At 38.2% G+C, this 21,528-nt stretch overlaps 1 protein-coding gene across 1 annotated transcript; it reads right to left on the bottom strand.

Annotated features, from left to right (window-relative positions):
* Positions 1 to 3,439: 3,439 nt before the first annotated feature.
* On the bottom strand, positions 3,440 to 6,118 carry lbx2 (ladybird homeobox 2). The gene is made up of 2 exons (XM_085246910.1): positions 5,431 to 6,118; positions 3,440 to 4,648 (listed from the first exon to the last, which is right to left on the bottom strand). Exons 1-2 carry the CDS (start codon positions 5,753 to 5,755, stop codon positions 4,188 to 4,190), a joined length of 786 nt encoding a protein of 261 aa, XP_085103036.1. The 5' UTR covers positions 5,756 to 6,118; the 3' UTR covers positions 3,440 to 4,187.
* Between the last annotated feature and the right edge of the window lie 15,410 nt (positions 6,119 to 21,528).

Here is a 21,528-nt window from a genome sequence, read left to right as displayed (position 1 = left end):
TTACTGTAATCTGAGCGATATTCAGCGCCTTGGAAACAACTACTATCCCTCCCCTGCATGGTAGTTCTCTGTAAACATGTCAGTGTGTAGATTACTCAGGATTATCCCTACATGCACATTTAAGCTCACTGCTTATGCAACTGTGTGTGTGTGTGTGTGTGTGTGTGTGTGTGTGTGTGTGTGTGTGTGTGTTTTCCAGTCATCCACATGAATTGTTTGCTTTTATTTACAAAGCAGGTCAGGAAAATTGCGAAGTAATTCAGTAATATAAAAAGTCTGAACCTTAAAGTGTTTCTCCTCAAAGTCACTTAGTTACAACTTTTTGTTGTTGTTGTTGTTTTTTCTTAGCAGTTAAACATTTCAACTCATAAGTTAGGATTCCTGCAATATACAGATTTTTAAAAATCACGAAATTTGTGGCGACGCATCCTGAGATTATATGGTCTCAAACAATCCCTGAAACCAGCAAAAGTTTTCATTAGGTCCTGCATACCTGATAAATGCCCCTATCTATGAAGCACCATGCTCCCACACTCTGTTACAAATCTGTGGTTCACATCCCAAACTGGAGATAAGTGCTTTAGAAAGCTCCCCCGTTTCAACCGAACTGCTGTTTTCAGAGTCACTGCAGCGCTTCTTATGGTGACCTTCATATTGTTCAGTGAGTCCAGTGAATTTTCTCTTTGGAATAACAGAATGTAAACCCCCCCCCCCCCCCCCCCCCCCTTCTTTCTATAACACATGGATATTTTTCCACATGGCTTTTGGGGAAAACTGAGGGAGTTTTATCTTTGCACTGAGTTTTATCTCTGTCACATTCTGTGGCTGTTTTGCCCTTCTTGCAAAGCGAATCCTCCCAGATGGGCACTAGATGGCACACTTGGTGCTTTTCAGTTATCGGACTAGCTTTGATGTGTGCGATCTTGTCCTGAGTGAAAGCAAAGTCTCTGATAACCTGACATGATCTGATAATACATACAAGCCTTCTGTCTCTACTCTTTCTAAGTACGCTGTGGTGTTGCTGCCAAACCATTTAAGCAACAGTTTGCTGGGCTGCTCGATGGGTTTCTTAAAGATCTTTTTTGGACATTTATATTAAGAAAAAAAATAACAGTAAATGTTTAACAGTTGTGTAATATTGCATAGATAACATCTAGGATATTTTTGTTCTGTGCTAGATGTGGACAGACATCAGTGTTCATGTGTCTTAAAGGGCAAAGGTTAGAAATAACTTTAGAGTTCATATTGAAGAAATCCTCGTCTTCATCAAGGGGAAAACAATTTTCCAAGTGTGGAGGTCAGTAAGCTGTAGTAAGGCAGCTGTTGAGTAAAGAATCACTGGAATTTCTCATGGTGGAGCTTGAGGGAAAAAAGTATTTTCCATGTTTTTTACATTAAGCTTGATAACATCTAAACGTTACTATAAAAAAAAAAATCCCCCCCTCCCCAACAAACACACACGTGATTTTCCACCCTTGAGGATGTCTCTTCAGGGTACTCTTATGTTGCAAACAAAACGATAATCTTCTAAAGCTGTGACCTTCACGCCAAAATATATGTTTCCAGTTCTCTGTTGGAGCTTTTAACCACATTACAGGTTGTCTCTGGGTTTTTTGGTCCTCTTTATACTAAATTATAAATGTGCATCTAAACGTGACCCAGTGACTTTGAAAGCCAAGTGCCTGCTGTCTCTTGATGCACAGGACTATCTGTGTTTTAAAGTCAATTTGAAGAAAAGAGTCAAATAGATGGTACACGTTACCATACAAAGAAAAACAGCTATTCATACAGCAATTCAATTAAACATGTTAATTATTATTTCTAAACCAAGTTTTAATTAATGAAATTGATACTTTGTAACAAAAAAAATAAAGGATTGTAGAGATTTATCTGATTAATAATTAAAGCGGTTGTTATAAGCTCAGTAAAAATCACAATGAATTGAAGTGTTATTTATAAAGAGAATGTTGTAGCTTTATCAGGAGGTTAATCCTATTGGGAGCTTTATCCATTTTACACTGACTTTTATTTAAGGCTCCATCCCCTGCGTTGTTCCTGCTGCCAGAGTGTCTTTATAATAAAAGGCCTACTTGACTTTTCAACCTCCACGATTCCAGCCGATTACTTCTATTGTGTTTGCCAGTCTGCTGTGTTTATCTGCCCGCCCAAAAGAAGAGAAGAAAAAACTCGGTCCTAACAAGCCCTTTAGTTTTCCCTCAGTTTCACCTTCTTTTTTTTTTGATTGAAGTGAGTTTTTCTAATAACGGACAATTAAAAATAAAAGACAATTGTCTCAAATAAGAAAACATTTTTCAGTCTGTTCTTCTTAGCAATAAAATAAATAAATAAACGATGTGATACCTTTTGCGTTTATTTTGTAAAATGTTTTATTCTTTCTAATTTAATTTGAAATGTTGTTAAATTCATTTTTATTTTCCTTATTTCATGGTCGACAAACTGAATGCGAATTATCCGATTTTTCTTCTGAAATATTAAGAGCATTTTAAATTAATTTCGGTTAAAAATCATACATTTGAATACGCTTATCTGATTAGGTTTCTAAATTGAAAAAAAAAATAACTCGAAAATATTTTAAAGGGAAGCGCGGAAAAGCAATTTTAAAAATCCTGCAGGACGGTTTTTATGTTGAACATAAGCTTAAGGGAAACTCAGTTTAAGATAAATTACGTTCTGTCATTATATAAACTACAACAGCAGCCACCTCCCCTCCCTCACTAACGCACATTCACCAAACTTTTGGTGTGGCTACAAAACTGTTGCAAATGGTCGGCTGGCAGCAGCAGCAGCACGTCGCATTTCCACTGCCTCCCATTGAGGTTTATTCATTAGGATCCTCACACTAACCCATTTGCCATTCATTGGTGCCTTCTTCTCCTTTTTTCCAAACAAACCCGAGTCAAGAGTGGCAGATGCGTGCCATTATTGCCCACGGCTCGGTGGAAGCTGTTTTATGCAAGGCAAAGGCGGGTTAACCTAATCAATCATGTCCACTAGTTGTGTTAAAGACGATTCATAGAAGGAGGAAGAAAACATATGGCGCAGGGGTGGAGGCAAGCTTTTCTTAACACCGCAGCCAGACCGGGACCTTCTTGCGACAAGATGTATTCAAAGCCGGTGGAGAGAATGGGAATAAAGGCGGTGGACGGCTGCTAATTGAAGTCATGGCACTTCAGGCTTGAAAGCAGAGGTCAATTATTCAGAAAGTCCCGTTTTTACCAAGCGAAGCAAATTTTAGGGTGAATGTTTTATGTGTCTTCTTAAACTCTCAAAGCAAATCCAGAGGTCGTTTGAATTCTATTTAGTGCGTCTTTATGATAGAAGATTTTTTTTTTATAGAAAACAGGGATTATGGCCCATTTTCCTCCCTCTAAAATGTAAAATCAAACCCCGTTTATTTCAGTTAACTCTCTGGTTTATTTTTAAAATTTGGGCTCATGTGCACAATCACACATCCAACAGCGCCGAAAGCTTCTTGAAATACCATATAACCTTTATTTACATAGATGCTGATTAAATAGAATGTTACAATAAAATTATCGCATAGGATGTTTGATCTATATACAGAATTCAGAGCGTGTAAAAGTTTGCAGTCGATAGCGATGGACGCCTTCTTTGCGCTGCGAATAGGCCTCCAAGCTTGCAGACACACCTTTCTCTCAGGACAAAAAAATAAGTCTACTCTTAAGGTAGGATGAACCTACAAGTTGGGGTTTATTTGCTTAAAAAATCATAGGGGGTGTGATTTAAATATTTGTCACGTCCGATTAATTTTATTAAAAAAGGCGAATAAATGGCAAAAATAATTGCACAACTTTTCCACCCCCTTGAATCACGAAATAATAAAATGTATACTTAAATGTTTAGTCTATACAATTATCAGTCTTCCTGTACCATAACAATTTGGTCTGTCTGAAAGAATAGCAGGGATTCCTCAGATTTTTTTGTGGTGAAACTTAAATGACAGACCCGGAAGGCTTTACAAGTTCCAATAATAAATTAACATGAAGACGAAAAGAAAAATGGGGGAGGAAAAACTTTCTCGAAATGTTTATATATGTGTGTATTCTCCTCTTGTCTATCATCCGTGCAAAAGTTTGGCAAGAAAAATGTCCCCTTTTGATATTTTGTTGTTGTTGCTGCTTATGAATCACAGACCCCCCTGACTGTCAATCGTCCACCTCGATTTCCTCGTCATCCTCCGAGAATTCATCCGTGGTTCCTCTTGACGAGGAGGGGGACTGTGGGAAGGCCCGTTGTCCTTGAGAAGTCGGGGAGCAACTGGGCGATCTGGCCCCGGGGCCCCCACTCTGGGGGTCCTCAATGTTGTCCATGGTGACAAGCTTCTGCAGGGTCTGTGGGGTGATTTTCTTGAGCGACTCGACATCTGCTTTCATCTCCTCCAGATCCCTCTTGAGTTTAGCTCTGCGATTCTGAAACCAGGTGATGACCTGCGCGTTGGAGAGTCCCAACTGCTGCGCGATTTGGTCACGGTCGGCCGGAGAAAGGTACTTCTGGTACAAAAACCTCTTCTCCAATTCATAAATCTGGTGGTTCGTGAAGGCTGTCCGCGACTTTCTCCTCTTCTTAGACGTCTGCCTCTGTCCAAAAGCATTTACATGCTCACGACCTTGGATGAGTGGGAGAAGAAAAACAAGAGGGATGAAATAGCCGCAAGAGTCACTTACCCTCAAACTCCAACAGCAACAGAGGGCAGTGCAGAACAGGCCTGACCACGCTCTGCGGGCTTGCTTTTGACATTTTCCTTGTAGCAAACTATTTATCACACTTAATTTCTAATGACGACATTTAAATTTTACCCTGCAGAGTCAAGGTAACCACTGCTGCGATCATTTTGGAGTGGTTTAAATACTGTGTAAAAAAAAAAAGAAAGAAGTAAATTTGCACTGGAAATTAACCTTTCAATTCCCACCATATCATTAGCCAAGCAAAAAATAAGGGAGTTGACTAAGAATAGCTATGCTTACATATTTCTGCTGCAGGCCTACATCAGGAATCAGGATGTAAAATAGCGTCAGTTGTAAAAAGAAAAAAAAAATCTGTTTATTTAATCCAACGCAGCGCTGCATGCAGCAGGCCATAGTGGCTATTTGATGTTTTGACAACAGACACGAGCATATTCAAAAGATTACCCACTTACATCAGTTTATGTATGATATGCACGCATATTTGCATGCGTAAATGTTCCGTGTCCTTTTCCTTATCTTGAATTCTACACGCATTCCCATGCAGCTGTCCTAGCATGTCTGTATTAAAAAGTCAAAACAAACCCAGCTAGCAGTGACCTTAGTTCTGAATCCCGCATTTACTGTACTTGTTCCCCTTAAAAACTAGTTTGAATGCTTATCCTGCCTTCCCGAAAACTCAAAATTGGGTCAAGAAAGTTTTTACCTTCCGCTGCCTGGATAACGCTGACTTCCAGACCCTTAAACGTTTTGCTGGCCAGCTCCTCCAGCGCGCACAGCGGCGAGGACGGAGTGGTGATCCCGTTCCTCGCTGAGTTGGAGCCCGTCACTTTCTCAAGCACTCTGGGCGGACAGATACTTGCGACCGACTTCTTCACGGAGGGTTTGTTAAGGATATCCTCAATACTGAAAGGCGTTAACGGTTTGTTGGAGTTGGCCGGCGGCGGCAGCTGGTCCAAGGGAGCCCGCCTCCTCTCCTCGCCGCCGGACTGCAACACAGAACCTGCTTTCATGTCTTTACTGGAGGTCATCGCAGTCCCGAAGAAGTGCTGCTTTCAGGAAAGTTGATTATTTCATTCAAATGGCAGATTTAAGCGTCCACAAGTTTAACTCTGGTGCTCTCGTAGACCTCCACAATATTTTGAAACGAATGCTGCAACTTAGCTCGTGTAAGAGCCTTCCTCCAAAATAACCATGCTTCGGGCGTAGTTGTAAAGGCAGCCGGACTATATTCCCTTCAGAGTCCCAGTTCCTCTGCCAAGTTCCATGTAGATCTTTTGGAAGTAACCGGCTGGAGGGGGTGAAACCCTGCAAGGCAAGAAAGCTTTCACAGGCAGAGAGAAAAAGAAAGCGACTGCTAACGAGTTATTGTTGATTGGGCGAAGTTCAATTAGAGAAACACTACACTACTTGCTGACCCGCTGCTGCGTCTTAAAGGGCCGGACCATAATAACTAATTGGACGTGGGGAATAGGAGGAGTCTGTTGCTGCCGAGGAGAAAGATGCCCTGAAATGTTTATGCATCTGTTTCCCTCTGCTGGAGTATTCTCCTAAAAAAGGGAGAGTTAATAGCCATTAGAATAGAGCCACCAACATTTCTGCATTATTGAAAAGTCTGGAGGAAGAAAGAACCAGCAACAATCTCTTGCCGTCATGTGAATTTAGTCGTTCTGTCACTTTTGTGCGTAATTACGCATATAACGTTTTGCGTAATGTGTTATACAGACGCCTTGTTGGACTGAAATTTGAGTTAAAAATAGACACAATGAGCACATTGAGGGACTCGGTTATGGGATATATTAAAATGCAATAGAACCACGATAGAATATTTTTTGGATTTTTATTTTATTCATTATTTTTAACGACAGGAAATAAGGAATCTGAGAGTAAATATTGTCATTATATTTTAAAAATAAATTTAAAAATAGCAATGTGCTGAAGTCTCTGGGGAAAACACGTCTGCTACAAAATCTTTTCATTTTGTGGACAGATTCGAGGATGAAAGAACAGAGAAAGTCAGCTTCATCTCTGGACTCAGTTGTTTATTCGGTTTTGTCGATTAAGTTCTTTTGTTTCTCTTTGGTAATGCCACACGTGCTCCGGTATTTCCCTGCAGGTAAAACCCCGAGTTCCAGTGTAATTTAATGCTGTACCGTGAAACAAGCGAATAATAAAGGTGACGCCGTGCTGTGGCTCAGAGTCTGAGGACGGAGAATGTGAATTTCACCGAAGGAGGCTTAGGATGTAAAGAGAGAAAAGAGAGAGAAAGGAGGACGCGTGGGACGCGTGGGACGCATGGGAGAGCAGCAGGTACGTCTGATCAGAGGGACACACCTTGTTTTATTTAAGGTTCGGTGGTCTTTGTCACGATTTGGATGATATATTCGTTTAGATGAATTACATGAGACTTGTCGGCTGAATTAAATTAGCATTTTTCAGATATTAAGATACAGAATTATGTATCTTACATACGCCACCTTGAATCAAGCGCAACTTTAATGGGCATTTCTTTATGCAAAACGCAACAAAAGCTTCTCATGATAAATAAACAATGCAGACCATATTTTAGCAGTTGTATTAGAATTCGAGTACCACCTGCTGAAAGCGGCCGGGGGCTGAATATTACAAACGCTGGAGAAACATTTTTACAATACAGTCATATTTTTTGTGACCCCACTGGGTAAAGCCTGCCGCCCAGGAAGCCACTGCGGAGAATCTTGTGCCAACAGGAGCATATGGTGACATTGGTTTAGGGACAGAGCTATAAAACAGCAGGAAATTCTATTATCTGCCTTGGAGGTCCACCCTTTGTGACTGCTTTGAATACATATTTCTCCATAACGAGCAGGAGTTGGTGGGGATAAATTCAGTTAGGGAATTTGGACAGAAATGTGCACGGTTTTGGAGAAAGTGCTGGTACCTGAAAATATATTAATATCACAAAGAAGGCGATTTAACCTGACACTTCAGACTTGAATTCAAAATTAGGTTGAAATTTAAGGAAGTTAGAAGCTAATCTTGTTTTATTTTGCTGTGCAAAAAAGAAAAAGAAAAAAGGTTTGATTTTATAGACATGGGCGAGTACTTTTAAATATATATTTTGTCTTAGCAAAACTCTCTTTACATTTTTAATATTCAAAATCATTTAAAAACATCTGGGCATTGTATCATATTTATTAGTCATATCATCTATCAAACATAGTTATAAAAGGGGCAAAAAATCCTCTACTTGAGGTGTAGTTATATGCTCTTCACAAAGATGGACCTCCTCTGAGCTCCGCTCAGATCCGGACTTCTGTACATGATTAACCTTAAATTGGGTTTAAGCCTAAATAACCCTGAGACCTTTCTACTATTGGTTCAGTTGGCTTTCAGTTCTCAAGTGAAGTTGGTCCGAAACATATTCCCCTCCTCTGGCTTAATTTAAACGTTAATTAGAAGCAGAACAGCTGACACCATCAATCATCAGCTCTTGAGGGATTTAATTGGATGATTCGCTTCGATTTTTGCCTCCTAGGTTATCGCTCTCCAAAATATTGCGCGTTAAATGCTTTAAAAAAATCATTTAAGAAGCTTCTTTTTGTGAGGAGCTGTGTATTGAATGGTAGTACTGCGTCACATTTCGTTTTTTCTTCTTATCTTTAGGAATCACAGATCTACTATCAGAAGGGCCAAGCGTGTTTGTGTCACCCATTAACTCGATAAATTCAAAGCAGTGTGAGAACTCCCTCCCGATAAAGGCCAACCTTTCTGTCATTAATCACCAAATTAATTCACTGCGGTCCAGGGCGAATATCAGGGGATGCAATTCAGGCTCCACTGGAGACTCAAAGAAGGCGATGACAAATGCAACAACTGCAAAAAATAATAGCGACAATGTAATTTGTTACAGTGCTGTAACGCGTTACCGACAGTCTTTTCTCCCCTTGCAAGAGGCCGTGCATCTTCACCGCTGCAACTCAGGTGTTTCACAAAAGGAATTTAAAAAAAAGTCTCGAAGCAAAGGATAAATATGAATGCACTTCTTTCGATTTCGACAACGCTGTTAATTATGGAGTAAAGCACATTTTGCTCATTCTAGAATTAAATAATAAACATTTACAGGAAAAACTAATTTTGAAGTAGATATTCACGTTTAACATGCACAGGTTCCATAGACACGTTTGTTTCTTTATTGCATTCTAATTAAAATATTTTTAAAATAAAAAATTATTATCGTTAAGTTAATTTTGTTAACTATCAAACTAATAATTGTAAAACGATTTATGCCCACCCCACTAATCCACAGAAATGTTTATAAAATATATTTTTATTGTTGATAAAAATAACAACTTAGTTTAATGTCACTATAAACACTATAAACACAGAACCAAACAGACACTTTAAACCCATTCTGATGTTTTCAAGGTCACTGTCGATAACTGAGGTAAATCTGTCCCTTGAAGAAATTAAAATACTAATAATTTCTATTTGCAAAGGCCGTGGAGGCTTTAATGTTGTCGTAAAGAGGCAGCTCTTACAGCGCAGCATGTCGTCCTGTACAAAACAGCTGTAAACGCCTCTCAGTATAACATGATACAGGAGAAGGCTGCTCGGGGCGCTGTGGGTGTGTTTGTTTCCATTCTTAACTGGACTGTTTCCACTGTAAAACACACTGTGCGGCTGACTGAAAAGCCTGATGAAGGCGCGTGTTGATGAGGCTCCACTTACGTCGGTGTGATACCAAATTAAGTGGATCATGTGTGGCACCTTTTATAGATTCAGTTTTCTGCCACCCACAGCCATACTAATAGCTTCTGGTCAGAAAGGAAAATATCTTCGTTGGCTGTTTTAAACGATGCGTGGGCAGAATGCAAAATAATAAAAACACGAATGCAGATGGATAATAATGAATTATTATTTGGGGACCATAAATTTGACCATAAAGGGTTAGAATTTATTTTTTGTTTTTTTAATTATTAGTTTTTACTTATTTTTATTTGCGTAGTGGCGATGGTGTCGTGCACCTGCCTCGCTCTCGCCCAAAACATCAAGTATCAGGCCAACTCGTGGGTGACGGTGTTGTTATGGTGTCAGTGCAGGAGTGTCTTCTTTCTAAGCTGTCCTTGAACGCACCGTTACGGTCTGACAACTCAATCGGCAGCGGAGACGCACAGGTGTTCACCTTCACAGCAGCTTCGCTCTGTTTGGAAGTGACGCGTCCTTTTGCGCTGTGACGTTGTCAGTTCTCATTGGTCAGCAGTCTCAATCCAACACCATACATTAAAGCTTTTATCCTAAGGGTTGTGTCTTAATATATTATTTTGAAAGCTGTTGGTTGTATTTCTGAAGAGAGACACTGGAACAATAACTGGTGACAGAGCAGTTTTGACTCTTATGATTAGAATCAGTCTGCAGGTAACAGTTTGTACACAATGAAGCACCTACTGCTGGTAGATTTTAAATCATTGTATTGGTTTCATGACTTCTTTGCTAGCTTTAAACATTTTCAACAGTAATTTTGCTTCAAACTTTTGATATTATTGCCTTAAACTTCTCCTACTTATGCCACCTGGCAAAGATGATGAAAATAATTACTGTTTTCATCATCATTTATTCAATTTTCTTTTTTTCATGATTTGCTTTTGAAATGTCACAAACATAATTTAATATTAATATTTAATGGTAAATGGTAAATGGCCTGCATTTGTATAGCGCTTTTCTAGTCCTTAAGGACCCCAAAGCGCTTTACACTACATTCAGTCATTCACCCATTCACACACACATTCACACACTGGTGATGGCAAGCTACATTGTAGCCACAGCTGCTTTAATAACTATAATGTTATTATAATTCTTATTTTGACCAGAACATACCTATCCAAGTAGAAAATGTTTGCCCCTTTTTCTTCAAAAGTAGTTGAAGTATGCAATAAATGCGATTAATTATAGTGGGAACAACTTCTGAATTGTCAGGTGGCCCAGACATCAAGCTCAGGTAGAATAAAATTAGAACATCCTTTTAAATTAAACATAATACATTCCAGTAATCTCTAACTGGTAACATTAATGGGTAATAACTGAGTCACAGACAGCATGAACAAGATACTGCTGTTATTGCAATGATTGATGAAGAGATCACAGTCCTCACATCATGAACATAAAATACCTGCTTCCATCATAGATGGATTGAGTGATTGAAGTGAGCATGTTGTGTTGATCTACCATCAACAAGTCACCTCCTGTGACTGTTATGCATTATATGGTAGCATCACTGACATTCCCTGCAAGGCTGCTGAGATTTTCAAATAAACATAAGCATTTCCAAGCTCTCCAACACATTTAAACACAAAACTACTTCATTGCCTGAGCCCGCCGCCCCCCTCTCCACCCCCAACTGTCTCATGGGAGTTGACTGTGGTCGTCCTAGTTGCCCTCTAATGGCCCACTGGGGCCCATTTAAGATCATAAAGAAGGATGACAAGAAAGTTCAGGCAGGATTACAGCATTACGGGTGAATGTTTGTCCTGTTTGACTAGCTTCATTACTGTGTAATTAGCCTGCTGACTGGAAGTACAGAGCATGCAATCTGATATGAAACATGAGATTTACATTGTTGATGTTTTGATATGTCGCCCACGGATGAGCACTTAGAACTGCCAGTGATACAAACTATATTACTATTATTATTATAATTATGATTATTGCAGTTTTAATAGTGTCAAATGTGGGTTTACATTTATATATGAAAGCTGCTTATTCTCATTAATTGTTCATGTTTATTGCAGAATTTTTAAATCACACTTATACAAATATACAAATATTACTTTTACAGTTTTGTTCAGGAAATCTTGCATTTAAGCATATTATAACCAGCAATCTATTTTTAATGTAATCTGAAAATGTTTTCCAGGAAATTATCAGATAAAAGTTACTGGATATGTTGTAGAGTAATTCAGTATTTTGTCAACACACATACAGACACTCACATAGTTCACGTGGCCAGATCTATTTATAGACGGTGATGGGATTCTGCCACTCAGTTGCTCTGTGATCAGGAGCGACCGCAGCATGAACGCTAAACAAGCCAAGAGGATAGCAGAGTTAAGACCTTCATAACCTTTGGTATACAGGACAGTTTAAACTGCAGCTTGGCACCATGCAAAAAAAGGGAAAATCACATACGTTCTTAACAAAATCAGCTCAGAATTGCATCAGTCATTGAACTTGCTGTCATTAAAACCTCTTCATGTTTGCTATAAATTTTCCTCATGATGATTTATGACCTCCTGAAAAGTAAGGTAGCTCTCTCCTGGGAAGCTGGGTAAGATGACTCTAATTTGACAATTGCTTCATTGCAACCTACAACATTTTATTTGAGAGTAACAGTGTAATATTCTTTGTTTATTTTAAATTATGCATACATTTTGCAAAAGTAAGACTAACAGCATCTTTCAGTTAATGTGAGAATTTAAAATAATTTTTTTAAAATTTTTTTTAATTTGTTTTCAAAATTAAGAGTAGCTCATTAAAACAAGATTAAAACACACACAAACAGAAAAGAACTGTGAATCCAGAACTGCCAGAATTCCAGTATTGATTACTGACAAAGTGCTATCGGACCCTGATTTAAAACCAATAACACATAAACTCTTGTACTTTCCATGCCATTGCAGAATACACAGAGTAACCATTCACAGTGCAGGCTACAAAAAAATAAGTGAACTCTTAAATGCTGTAACTTTAGCAGTAACAACCTACATAAGGCATTTCCTTTAGCTGTTCAAAATACTTTCCTAACACCGAGGGAACGTTGCAGGATCATTTGTTCAGCAGACATTTTTCAGTATTATCAATATTTGTGGGATGTCTTGATTAAACAGCCCTCTTGAGGTCATCCCGCAGCATCGGGCTAAGGTCAGGACTGACTGGGACATTTCTAAAGCACGTTTTTGTGTGTGTGTTTTCAGCAACTCTGTTCTTGATTTACTTGGTTATTCTCATGATGCATCAGCCAGCCAGGGCTGCCATGATGTTTTTAATTCATCGTTCACTGCCGCAAAGTGTCAAGACCTCAATGTATCAGAGCAAGTGCTCACATTTATTATACTTCACAGCTGAAATGTGACTTTGGGATAGGTGTGCAGTGTTTTTTTATTTATTTATTTTTATTTTCCTGCAAACATAATGTCATGTATTTTTACATACTTTCTCTCTCGCTGTCTGTGTTTGTGTGTTTGAACAGGTTTCTTTCCAATACCACCATTTTTATTCAGGGTTTTCCTTAGTGGACATACAATATGGATAGTTTAATAAATTGCAGAGCTATCTGTAGATGTCTTCTTGTTACACTTTGGGTTTTTTTTAAACCCTATTTAGAATTGTGTTTGGTATATTCTTTGAAGATTGGCCTCTCTTAGGGAGAGTAGCAATCTCGAATTTTCGTAAATTTCTAGACAATGTGTCCTTTTGTGGTTAGCACATCGAGATCTTCAGAAGTGCATCTGTAGTCTTTTCCAGATTTCTGCATGTCTACAATGCCTCTATAAAGGTTGTGTGAATGTTGTTTTGATCAAAGCATTCTGAATTTTATTTATGTAATGCCAAATCACAACAACAGTCACCTCAAGGCACTTTACGCTGTAAGGTAATTTCCCTAAAACAATACAGTGAAAACCCAACTATCAAAGAGACCCTTTGAGCAAGCACTTGGTGACAGTGCAAGGAACAACTCCACTTTAGCAGGAAAAAACCTCCAGCAGAACGAGGCTGAGGGAGAAGCAGAAATGTGTCGCAATTGGTTGGAGGTCAGGACATGGCATGGGTCACATTATCCATGCTGTCTTCAGAAGAGCAGACTTTTTATGTCTTTGCATGGATGGGCAGTATACAATCCACACTTCTAATCTCATCTTCTTAATTGGACATAGTTTCAGAAGAGGGTTTTTTTTTTTTTTTAGAATAAAACTGTATGTATGCTGTTAATTAATTCAGAATGTCGTTGTCTATAATTGTCACTCAGATGAAGGTCAGACCACATTTCCAAGGTAATCAAAGCAGAAATCCAAGTATTGTCCTAAGCCTCTTCCTGTAACTGACATTCAGTAGCAACAAGAATAACAGACATGCATACATGTTCATGTTTTTCTCAGTATTTTGTATCTGTAGGTTTTGTAATTACCTGTTCAATTACAGAAGTGAAATATGGCACTGACATTTCATTTGCATCTGCACAGGCCACAAAACAAAATGTGTGTTTTAGCATAATGACACTCATTATTAGTCCATTAGTTCCATCGTTTTAGCTGTTAAATGGACCAAGAAAATGGTTTGTTTTTCTGTAGCTCATGAACACGACTGACAGTTAAGCAATGAACAAGCAACAAATGATCATACAGTGTGTGCCTGTGTTTTTTTTCCTTTCCTTTTTCCTTTTTTTTTTTTGGCCTTGAACTTTTGTATTCCATTATGAAAGAAAAAAACCCCAAAACAAAACATGGCATCCAGGACTCTGAAGGCCTATCTTCTCATGTCACTGTACATATCTTGGCAAATGAAGACAAATACTTGTGTGAGTACACCAAGTTCCAGGGGAACCTTCGGCAAATTAATCACTTGCAATTCTATCCATGTCCACTTGGGCGCCTGGCGGGTCCCTGATGCAGCGCCCAGTCTGTAATGAGGGGCACATCGTCCAGTGCTCTTTACAAGCCAGAGTTGCTCCTCAAAACAAGAAAAAAATAAATGAATAAGTGACGCCACCTCTCTGGAGGGGCGTCATTTTCTCAAGATGGCGTGGCGCCTCGACCTCCAAGATCACCCCTTTACCCCACCACAAGTCTTCCTCTCCCTCCTCACATGAGGATTTCATTAAGTGGTGAGCTACACCAACCCCCCCCCCCCCCATACACTTCACTCCATCACCACTGCCACCCCTTCTCCCCCTCCTTTGCTCTCTCCAGCGCCACTTTGCTCCCAAACCAAATGAGGAAATAGCTCGTCTGGTCGCTGACAGACCTCGAGTTTGGCCGTAAAGATAAATGACCCAAAGTATTAAAGTTTAACACGTTGACAAAACCCACCTGATCTGTGGGATTAATGCAACAAAAAATCCAACTGTGGAAAAAAGAGGAGGGGATGGAAGGGGCTGGGAGGGGTGACGAGGACTCACAAGAGAGTAATAGCTGGGCACTGGGAAGGTCAAACAATATTTAGGATAAGTACATATCCAGTGCTGAGAGGGAAACTTTGTAGAGACATGCGCTGTGTCTCAAGTTTCTGTGCATTAGGTTTTGGGAAGTAAAGTAAAAAATGTGCACATCGGGTACAACGTGCACATTTAAGACTTATGATACTTAATTGGATTGCATGAAAAACACAGTGAGTGCTTTCACTTAAAAAAACATTAATAATCTGACGCCAGACTGTTGTATCTAAACCTAAAAAAAAATGCAGGGGTTAGAAGAAAGTTGAATATGCTTGCTGAAAAAAAAGTTATCAGTCAGAACTCTGATCTGATATTCTATAAGTATTATTTGTACAATTGTTTTCACATATTTCAATGTTGAAGGTCTTTTCTTGAACATACCTGCAAAAACAAAAACGTGTTTTTCTGGATCCTCCTGTGTCATGTCAAATACTGTACATGTGAGTAGTTGTTACTTCCATTGATTTTCTACTTTAATGAGAATAAACACTTTGAATGTGAAATGGATCCAAAGATAGTAAATATACTGGTGGCAAAAAACACTGGATAAAGGGAGCTATAATCCAAAACCATCAATCAGTATTGGCCTACAAAACCACAGTATCTGGGATTTACCAGTGATTCTTGAAGTCACTGTTGTATCAGTTTACAGATGAAGGCTTTCAAACTTCCAGAGTACCTGATTGTCCAGCTATTTGGATATCTATCTATCTATCTATCTATCTATCTATCTATCTATCTATCTATCTATCTATCTATCTATCTATCTATCTATCTATCTATATATATATATATATATATATATATATATAATCTAATTTGGCTTCTAATCAGAATGTGAGATCATTTCCAGTGTATGTATGAATGCGGTCCCAGCCACATCATCAATCGTCTCATTAGACTGAGTTTGTGTTATCCTATGTTTAAAATTAAGGTTAAAGGTGAAACAGCTTATTTACACATACAGTATCAATATTCAGATGTCAGGGATATGATGGGAAGTGTTCAGAAATTAAACATTTCTGGTATTAAAATAGTGTTGGTGGGCATTCTCAAATAAAATACAGGTGGAGTGTATTTGAAGTAAATTAAATTTGTCTCTACATCAAATTATATTCGTATCTACATCAAAAACACCCAATTGTGTTAATAGCAGCATGCTTTTACCTTTCAACATTACCTCATTGCATGAATAAGGCAAAGTCCAGTACTTTTTCCTCACTGGTTTTCTTTTGCACACTTTGTTGTACTATGTACTTAAATAAAGCTTTGGCATGTTGTGTTGTCATTGATGGTCTGAGAAAAATATATAAATATATAAATGTAGAACAAAAAGTCAGTGCAACCTTTGTTTGCTGATTCACTTCTTATATCATACATTTCCCTACTTGTAAAATCATATCCTATACAATATGATGCATTTGAAGTGCAGTTGCAGTGATTTAAAAAGCACACAAAACCAGGTTGTAATTCATTTTCTGATCTCAGATTAGACTTACACGAGAAGGCAACATGTGTAAAGGATGTTCTTTTTTCTTACATTTCATGTTTGCTTTACCTACCTGGAGAACCACGATGATTAAGATACTGCCAAAGGGTAATCTGACTGCCAGAAACTTTAGTCCTTTAATAGAAGAATGTATAGCCTCAGTTCCTGTGATTAAGACCTAATGTGAAATATGAATTGTCTTGATGCAAAAACTACCTCTCACACCACAAGATAAAACAAACTCTGAGAATTATTAGCAAGCACATTGTTGTATGGCTCAATTGTGATGCGCTTCATAGAATCATGAATGTGTTCAGATAAGTGAATTATAAGCTATTAAAATGCACTGAGGAGCACCACTGGAACATGCCTGGATGTTTCCAGCCAGCTGTTAAATCATTATTATTGCTTCCTATTTTTCATAGAAGATTTAAATTGAAGCTGCTTCTCTTGGAAGACATTCCTTTTATTCCCCGAGATATTTAAATCATGATAATGTATAAGAAGTTGAAAAGCAAACCCAACGACTAAGTGATAAAACCTGTCTTTAGTTAGAGCTATGCTGACATCAGCCACTCTGGGGAAAGCCTCAGCTCTACAGCTCACTGGAGCTCCTGTACTGATAATGACTAATTACTATGGTTAATGGAAAAATGCAGCACAGTAACAAAAGTAAATAAATATGTAAAAAAAAACAAATAAAAAAAAACTGTTGGATATTATAATTATTTGAGAGAAAAGTTGATCCCTTTTAGATCTTTTTATGAATATTAAACAAAAATAAGCTTCACAACAAATCATACATAAGCAGAGTTTATCTCTTTATAAGCTTATTGGTGTGGTTCTCCACAACGGTCCCAGATTCTCATGTGGCCACTTGGGAAAATTAATTGTCCATTGCTGTTGAAGTCTAAAAACACTGATTTTAAACACTTTAGTGCTTTTCCATAATTTTTGTTTCATAGAACTCTTTGGCTTACGTTATTCCTGAAGCTGAGGTATTGTAATGGACAGGAAAACAGGAAAAATAGCAATAGGAAAAAAAAATGTTGGGAAGGATAAATATTAAGGGAGTGAAAACTCTAAGCGAGGTCTTGGCCCAATCTGTGCCCATAATTTACTCTGTCAGAGATGTTCATAAATATTAAGAAAAGGGCTCACAGTCACTTGCAAACTATGAGAAACTAATACATGGAAAGGAAAAAGAACTGTCTCAGAGATCTGTGCTCCAGTTCTCTTTTCAAAAGCACAACCAAGAGGGGTTTAACTCTGAAAAGCTAAACCATTGTCTGGTATATTTTAGGCAATGAGCGTGTGGACCACAATCTCACGCCCAACATGAACAGCTGAAGTGAAAGTTTAGTTTGACTTTTAAATAACAATTTACAATAAAAAACAATACATTTTCACATAGAGTTTCAGGCTTGAAGTCTTAAGTGTTTTCAGCATGACCTTCAGCCAAAAGTTCACTCACCTCCTCATTCCCCCAGCACTGTCTGTCTGAACGAATACAAATTGTAGGTAGACAGAAATGCATGCATTCACCCTCCCACTCACACCCACTCATTTCCTCTATGATTTTATTTCCTGCAGTAGAGCCATTTTAATAAATTTCTCTGCTTTATTTTATGTCTGTTATTAAAATCTTACCACATTTTCCATGTTGTCACTGTCGTCACCTTGAGTCTTATGCCCGGCTACAGGATAACTGATTCCATTAGCTTTGTGGTTGTTGCAGGCTCTTTTTGACTCACTACATAAAATGATTTGGTTTTGGGCCGTTTTTTTCTGATTCGCAATTCCCAATTACTGTACAGTTAACCAACTAAAAACTAATTAAACATCTCTCACATACACCTGATATCTATGGTAAACATTTCCAAATACAATTTCTTCCTTTTTTCAAATATTTTTAGTACAACAGATTAAATATTTCTTGTGAGGAAGAGGAGGATGAGCAGCTCCAAGATCAGCAAAAGAAACGCAACTTTATTATGAATCTGAATCCAGTAGAGAAGCCAGGTGGAAAGAAGAGTAAGCTCTGAAGTTGTTATCAGCCCTTATCCTCTTGTTAAAAAGGGGTCAGACCGCCACTACCTGCCTTTGGAATGATACTGCCCTTAAACAATGAGTAGATAATTAAAAATAAAGGTTTATTCTATTGGTATTTTGCTTTTTATATGTTAATGAGTAAAGTGCTAAGAAGTCTCAGTAATTACTATGCTTACACAAAGGTGTCCAGATGTAGATGCATGTGTCTCAAATGAAAACCTGTGATGGGATTTGGCTTCTAAACTTTTGTTTGACCTGTGATTTATGGCCGGTGTGTTCTGCCTTAGAATGTCTCACCTCTAAGAGATGTTTATAAGCCACATGTGGGCTGCGTATTACCGATAACTTTTTGCCTCTTAAATGCGCTATATCACAATACAAATTGCAATCATGATGAAGTCATCAAACCTTACTTCAGTTTTAAACTTTTTAAATTTTAAACAGTAGTTTAGGCAGTATTTTTTCTGTTCAAATTTGCAAATGTAAAATACTGCCTGTAAACATTTACTTATATAAAATTCATAAATCAGTTTTCTACATGTTATAGAGTCAAGGCAAATATATTTAAGAGATGGAAATATGTATCCTCAAATTTCGTTTTGCAAATGATGCTTTTAAATACATGTGATTGGATCTCTGTGTTTAAGGGAGATATTTCATTGCTCATTTTCAACCTCCAAAAAAGCCTTATCTTGTAATTTCCTTGGGTGTATTTAGACCTGTACTTACAGGCTGCACATTTATGATTAGTTCGCCTTAAAAATGTTAGTGTCAATCATGAATAGGACCTTAGAAAGGTTTGTAGACGCCCAAATTTTAATCTGCATTTTCCATATAATCTCTTTGCCTTAAAAAAATAAAAGGAAAGAACAACGACAAAAAACCCACCAAAACACTTTAACACATCAGTCAACTTGGTGTCCCATTTTTGCTTCCAGAGAATCGACAGTCTGTGTGCAGCAGCCATGACACACCCCTCAGTGACCACATCCGCCATAAGCAGCCAGAAATGAAGCGATATGGAGATTATCGGGACAAAAAGCCTCCCAGCTTGTCATGGGATGCAGAGCGTATTGTACATCCACATGTATTGAACACAAACCTGTCACTGTCTGTGACAGCCCCATTCATCACACACAAAGCCAATCCTGTCAGCAGCACAATGCCTGCTATCTGTCCCTCCTCCCTTCTAAGTGACAGCATTGAAATGAACATTAGGACACCCGGGTATATATTGAAATGATTTGTTTTCCCACCTCCCACTGAAGCCAATTTCCAGAGGCTAATAAACCTGGGAATTATTTTATCTCAGAGAAAGCATTTTTCTTTTTTCCTCTCTGAAACATTATGAGATCCATGGGTGGCTGTCAGCGAAGATGAACAGTCTGTTATCTTAAATTTGCCCAATAGTTAGTATTTCTAGCATATTGAGCAGGCAAGGACTTAAACTAAATGTTATCTGAGTTACTGTAAAAGCTAATAGGCAGATTCAAAGAAAGGGGTTACTACTCACATGAACCCAAAGCAAAAGGCAATAAGAAATACTGAAGAACAATTATACTTTTATGAGGATACTTTGGCTCCTCAAAGATGATTTCACATGTAAATAATATATATATTATACATTTAATGGAAAAAAGCAGCACTGGCTGGCTGGATAACAAAATAGGTTGACACTATTTATCTTTCCCCCTTTTTTATATATAATACGAATATCTTCAGCGAGTCAAACTCACTCTGGGAAACAAAAGGAGACTTTTTTCTTATACAGTGTGTAACACTGAAAAGTCTTACAGTAATTCCTGCTGCTCAAGCTACAAATGAGCCTCAGCTCAAATGCTGTAGTCTGTTTTTGCAGAGAAAATAGTTGGGCTTTTTTTTTTTATGATCACTGGCACAGTTTTACCAACCAAGAGCAAGTATCACGTACATAAAAGTTCAGCAGCATTAACTATAAAATCCAAAGCTGTTGTTTAAGCAGCCAGACAAAACTTATGAGTGAGGTGTTTTCAACTGTTATACATCTGAAATTAAAGATCGTTTCAACAGATTCAAACACTCAAATCACATACCTACATGTGGCTAGTGGTTATTCTTATCACATTTCAAGTTTCAGTGTGTAAGTTAGTGCTTCAGAATACTAAACTTGCAACAGAGGACGAATATAAAAGTGCACAAAAGTATACATTAGGATGGAAGAGTGGGAGGCAGTGGCATAAATTACGGTGCTTTCACCCTAGTACATGTGTTCAGGTACTTAAAGACTATTATTTTTGCTATTTTGAATGGATGTTTGGTTAGGTTAAGCCATCAAAACTCCTTTTTTAAAGAAGATCTAGAAGCCCCTCTTCCAGAGACGATACAAACATTTCAGTTGCTGCAAAGGATTCACTTGCAGGACTATAATGATTAAGTGACACTAAAGGGGTACCTGCTCTAGTAAAATGTGACACCGTGTGGTTATGATCAAGTATCCACAAAGTTTTTTTCTATCCACCAAGATGAATTCTGCCCTGCTCTAAGAAATCTTGGTTGAGCTGAAACTCCCATCTCCAGTCTGTGCAGGAGCAACGCAATCAATCTATAGTAAGTCTTTGAAATTTAACACGAGCTCGTCTGTGTGCCTGTGCCGATACGCGAGCTGTTTTCTCGTGTGTAGGGCTCATATAGGTTTGTGTGTCTCCTGAGTCAGCAGAGTTTCCGTAATTACCCATGATCCAAAGGCAGAGGGGTTTTGCTGTCCTGACAGAAGGAGCATCATTTCCCGAGTGTTCCCATAGACTGCAGACTGCAATAACACCACTCAACAGCCCTATCAAGATGATCCACATCACATTTTCACACAATTGCGCACCTAACCTATTTATGCTGTAAACAACAGCAGAAAGCTAATAAAACAACTCATTGCTGTGTGTGGATGTAATCTAATGAAGCGCCTTCTTAAATAATCTCTCTTGTACTGTACGCAATATTGGGTAAAGAAACATTGGTCCCAATATATCTGTGATGAACATAATGAGACTTTTCAATAACAAATTCATAAAGAATGTATGAATTCAGGCAGAACTTGGGCCATT

This window comes from Mchenga conophoros, linkage group LG2 (assembly GCF_057382185.1).
Source record: "Mchenga conophoros isolate Kocher_MC1m ecotype Shallow Benthic linkage group LG2, M_conophoros_male_GT1.1, whole genome shotgun sequence".
NCBI lineage: Eukaryota > Metazoa > Chordata > Actinopteri > Cichliformes > Cichlidae > Mchenga > Mchenga conophoros.
Note: the sequence above shows the minus strand (reverse complement) of the source record. Positions and strands in the feature narration are given on the sequence as shown.

What these genes read in the sequence shown, in the direction of transcription:
- lbx2 (XM_085246910.1), bottom strand. Translation starts at nt 5,755, where the DNA reads ATGACCTCCAGTAAAGACATGAAAGCAGGTTCTGTGTTGCAGTCCGGC. An exon ending in CGTTATCCAGGCAGCGGAAG is followed by an intron (nt 4,649 to 5,430) that starts GTAAAAACTTTC and finishes CACTCATCCAAG; the next exon opens with GTCGTGAGCATGTAAATGCT.